The sequence below is a fragment of the Gossypium hirsutum genome, chromosome A13 (assembly GCF_007990345.1).
Source record: "Gossypium hirsutum isolate 1008001.06 chromosome A13, Gossypium_hirsutum_v2.1, whole genome shotgun sequence".
Classification (NCBI taxonomy): Eukaryota; Viridiplantae; Streptophyta; class Magnoliopsida; order Malvales; family Malvaceae; genus Gossypium; species Gossypium hirsutum.
In genome coordinates, this window is record NC_053436.1 from 97076383 (window position 1) to 97079731 (window position 3349).

Genomic DNA, 3349 nt, shown 5'->3' on the forward strand with positions numbered 1-3349 from the left:
GTCCAAACAAAAGGAACTCCTTTGCGCGACAACTTAGCCAACGGCTCTGCGATCAACGAAAACCCCACTACGAAACGTCGGTGATATCCAGCCAGTCCCAGAAAAATGCAGATCTTTGACATATTCTTTGGCTACTTCCAATCCATTACAGCCTCAATCTTATGAGGATCTACTCGAATCCCTTCAGCAGAAACCACTTGCCCTAAAAAGGTTACCTCCCTAAGACAAAACTCACACTTCGTGAACTTCGCATACAACTGTTTCTTACGAAGGATCTACAGAACCACTCTTAAATACTCGTCGTGCTCGTCCTCAGACTTAGAATACACCAAAATGTCATCGATGAACACCACCACAAACTTATCTAAGTAGGGCTGAAACACACGGTTCATCAAGTCCATAAATGCCGTTAGTGAATTAGTTACCTAAAGGGCATAACTAGGAACTCATAATGCCCATAACGAGTCCTAAATATCGACTTATCCACATCAGCCGCTTTTACCCTCAACTGATGATAACCTGACCGCAGATCAATTTTAGAAAACACTGATGCCTCTCTGAACTGATCGAATAAGTCGTCAATCCTCAAAAGTGGGTACTTATTCTTAATCGTCAACTTGTTCAATTGACTGTAGTCGATACACATCCTTATTGTACCATCCTTCTTCTTTACAAACAGAACAGTGCTCCCCATGGCGACACACTGGGACGAATAAACCCACGATCGAACAGCTCCTGAATCTGAGCCTTCAGTTCTGCCAGCTCCTTCGGTGTCATTCGATAATGAGCGATAGACACTGGTGCTGTACCAGGAATCAACTCAATCCCAAAATCTACCTCACAACTCGGAGACAATCCTGGTAACTCCTCTGGGAAAATATCTGGAAAGTCCCTCACCATTCGGATGTCCTTAACCAAAGAGTCCCTAGAATTTGCAACACTGTTGTAGGCCAAAAACGCCTCACATCTTTTCCTCACCAACTTCTCTGCTACCATCCCAGATATTATATTACTTAGATAATTCTGTCGTTCTCCAATCACGACTATCTCATTATCCTCTTTGGTCCTTAGAACCACCCTCTTTTTAGCACAATACATACATACATGATACTTCACCAGCTAGTCCATAGCTAGAATCAAATCGAACTCCTCAAACGGAAGTTCCATCAGATCAGCCAGAAATATCGTTCCTTGGACTTCCAACGGAATGTCTCTGAATAGTTTACTAACCCTAACAGACTGCCCCAACAAACTCACCACAGAAATCTCACTAGAAGTGCTCTCGTACCGTATTCCCAAAGTCTTAGACACCGAACATGCAACGTAGGAATGTGTAGAACCTATGTCTATCAGTGCAACATAAGGTACATTAAGAATTAAGAACGTACCCGTGATGACATCTGAAGCATCTTCATCCTCACGATAATGTACACCATAGACAAGTGCAGGCTGTCTCATCTCAGCCGGCACAACACTTCGGCCCAGTACTTTTTATCCTCGGCCCATACCGTTACCACCCCTAGCCTAGCCTCGGCCTCTAGGTGGCTGCTGAACTACCCTCGGTGGCTCTGCAGTCTTAGTAGCCGGAGCTTGCATCTGGTTACCCCTCAGTGGACAATCCTTACCTCGATGCTCAGTCGACCCATGCCTCAAACAAGCTCCAGTAGACCTCCAACACTCGCCCGAATGGCGTCTGTTGCAAAGCTGACAAATCGCCACCCCAGCAGGTGTAACATTAGGCCCAACTCTCACGGAACCATCAGATCTAACCTTTTTCCTAGGCCTCATCCAGTATCAGAAGACTTAGAATCCCTCTTAACCATTCTTTTCTCACGGTTTTGGCGCTCAGTGCGCTTGACCTCCTCTACAATCTTGGCCTTCTCGACCAACACGGCAAACTCACGCTCCCTCTACGGAGCTATTATGACCCTCAAGTTATCCCTAAGGTCGTCTTCAAAACGAACACAGGGCTCATACTCAGTTGCCACCATACCTCGTGCGTAACGGTTCAGCCTCAGAAAGTCGGCCTCATACTCGACCACTGAGCGATCTTCCTGAGTAAGATTCAGGAACTCACACCTCCTAGCATCGATATAACTGGCCCCCACATACTTGCTCTGAAAGGCCGTCTTAAACAAATCCCACGTCAGACTATCAGGCTGAGTGCCATCCCTAACCATCAACCACCACTGATACGCTTCATCGCGAAGCAACGAAACAGCCCTTTTGAGCTTCTGCTTGGCAGTAAAATCTAGATCATCCATAATACGCTCCGAGGCCTCCATCCAGTACTCAGCCACATTAGGAGCAACTCCAGTGATGCCCCTAAATACCTCATCCCCATTGGACCGAAGTCGTTCTTTAACAGACCCACGGCCTCCAGATCCAGCATTAGCCCCAGCAACAATCTCCAGAATTCCCAGCATGGCCTAGGACAATGCGTCGTCCCCAACTGACGGTCCTATGACTCAACACCAGTCTCAGTAATAGGTGACACCGGCGTCTCGTTAGTGTCTAAATTAGGGATCGTATCAGATGCAAAGGACTCAACTCAAATCCCTCTACGGCCTCTACCTTGACCTCTAGTACCCGGTCCACGAGTACCACGTGTGCTCATCGTGATTATCGAATTAATCTATATTTAGAGGTTTTATGCATATTAGTTTACAGTTTCGATAATTATTAGCAGATATTTTCTGCAAAATAGTATCAGAGTTTCAGAGTCAGTTATCGCGAGTAATAAGCTCACTACAGTTTCAGTTTACACTACCTAAGTGTTTCAGTAAAGTACTACCTATTATAGTCTCACAATACATACATAGTGTTTCAGACAAATACAAACAATATTTTATTTTAAGCAAGTTTCAGATAGTATATATCAGAGTTAAAAAGAACTTACAGGATTGGCGCCAGAGAATCGGTGTACCACATATTTATTATCAGATATTTCAAATTGTTTCACAAATCATTTTCTTTAAACCCAATTTTGAAACCCAAAATTCACAGCCGAGTTTTGAACCTGGCTTTGATACCATTAAATGTAACACTCCCAAACCTGGCCTAGATGTTATTGCTGAATCTGGCGGCGTCACATGTGAGTGCTTTTTAGAAAAACCTTACCGAGTTGAAAATTTGTCCAGTTTGTTATCTTTACTTAAGTCGTGAAATCCTTATTCCAAATATCAAGTGGAAACATTTTATAAACTCGGAAGCTAAAACATCATTAATTCTTTAATCAGTAATTTATTAATTTAAAATCCCAAAATAATCCCAAAAATAGTTTGAGTCCGAATACATAATCAATCTAAAAAAAACTTTTAAGGTAAGGAAGAAAAATAAAGGTTACTCA

The 3349-nt window shown here is 43.4% G+C and overlaps 1 protein-coding gene across 1 annotated transcript; it reads right to left on the reverse strand.

Annotated features, from left to right (window-relative positions):
* Positions 1-1910: 1910 nt before the first annotated feature.
* Positions 1911-2426, reverse strand: LOC107894386 (uncharacterized). Its single transcript, XM_016819664.1, has one exon. The coding sequence runs from the start codon at positions 2424-2426 to the stop codon at positions 1911-1913; it is 516 nt and encodes a 171-aa protein (XP_016675153.1).
* Between the last annotated feature and the right edge of the window lie 923 nt (positions 2427-3349).